This window comes from Apis dorsata, unplaced genomic scaffold (assembly GCF_000469605.1).
Source record: "Apis dorsata unplaced genomic scaffold, Apis dorsata 1.3 scaffold_1047, whole genome shotgun sequence".
NCBI lineage: Eukaryota > Metazoa > Arthropoda > Insecta > Hymenoptera > Apidae > Apis > Apis dorsata.
Genome location: NW_006264145.1, coordinates 118,557 through 119,035, shown reverse-complemented (window position 1 = coordinate 119,035; position 479 = coordinate 118,557). Strand labels below are relative to the sequence as shown.

Genomic DNA, 479 nt, shown 5'->3' with positions numbered 1-479 from the left:
TAAATTTTATTTCTTATATATATAATGAAATTATATATTTAATATATAATTTATATATATATATTATATAATAAATATAAATATAAAAATATATAAATATATTTTATATTTATATATATATTTAAAAATAATATTCATATATTTTTAATTAAATTTTGGTTTTTTGTAGTTGCCGTGTCACTTAAGTGGCTCTCAAACCACTTATTCTCATATGAACGAAGAGAGAAACAAAAAATGTTTAATACAAATTTCTCGATACCGTTTCTCTCTTGTGATATCCAGTCTCACCAAAATCCTTCAAAATGTTAATGAAATGGTGCCATGTATTGGAGGTCAACGAATATTTCATAGTACAGATCAAGATCGGCATTGTTATGAATCTATAATTATTATTTTAGACACTTTAGAAAAATGTCTTGCAAATCAACCAAAAGATACAACTAAATTTGATGAGGCTATGAATATAAAGTTTTTGCTTA

General features: G+C 22.1%; 1 protein-coding gene across 1 annotated transcript in view; it reads left to right on the top strand.

The window, feature by feature from the left end:
• Positions 1–479, top strand: part of LOC102674282 (neurofibromin) — a 28,449-nt gene that overhangs the window by 2,917 nt on the left and 25,053 nt on the right. Inside the window, 1 exon segment of the mRNA XM_031514518.1 lies at positions 170–479. This exon segment is cut by the window's right edge and continues 2 nt beyond it. Coding sequence (XP_031370378.1) covers positions 170–479 — 310 coding nt within the window.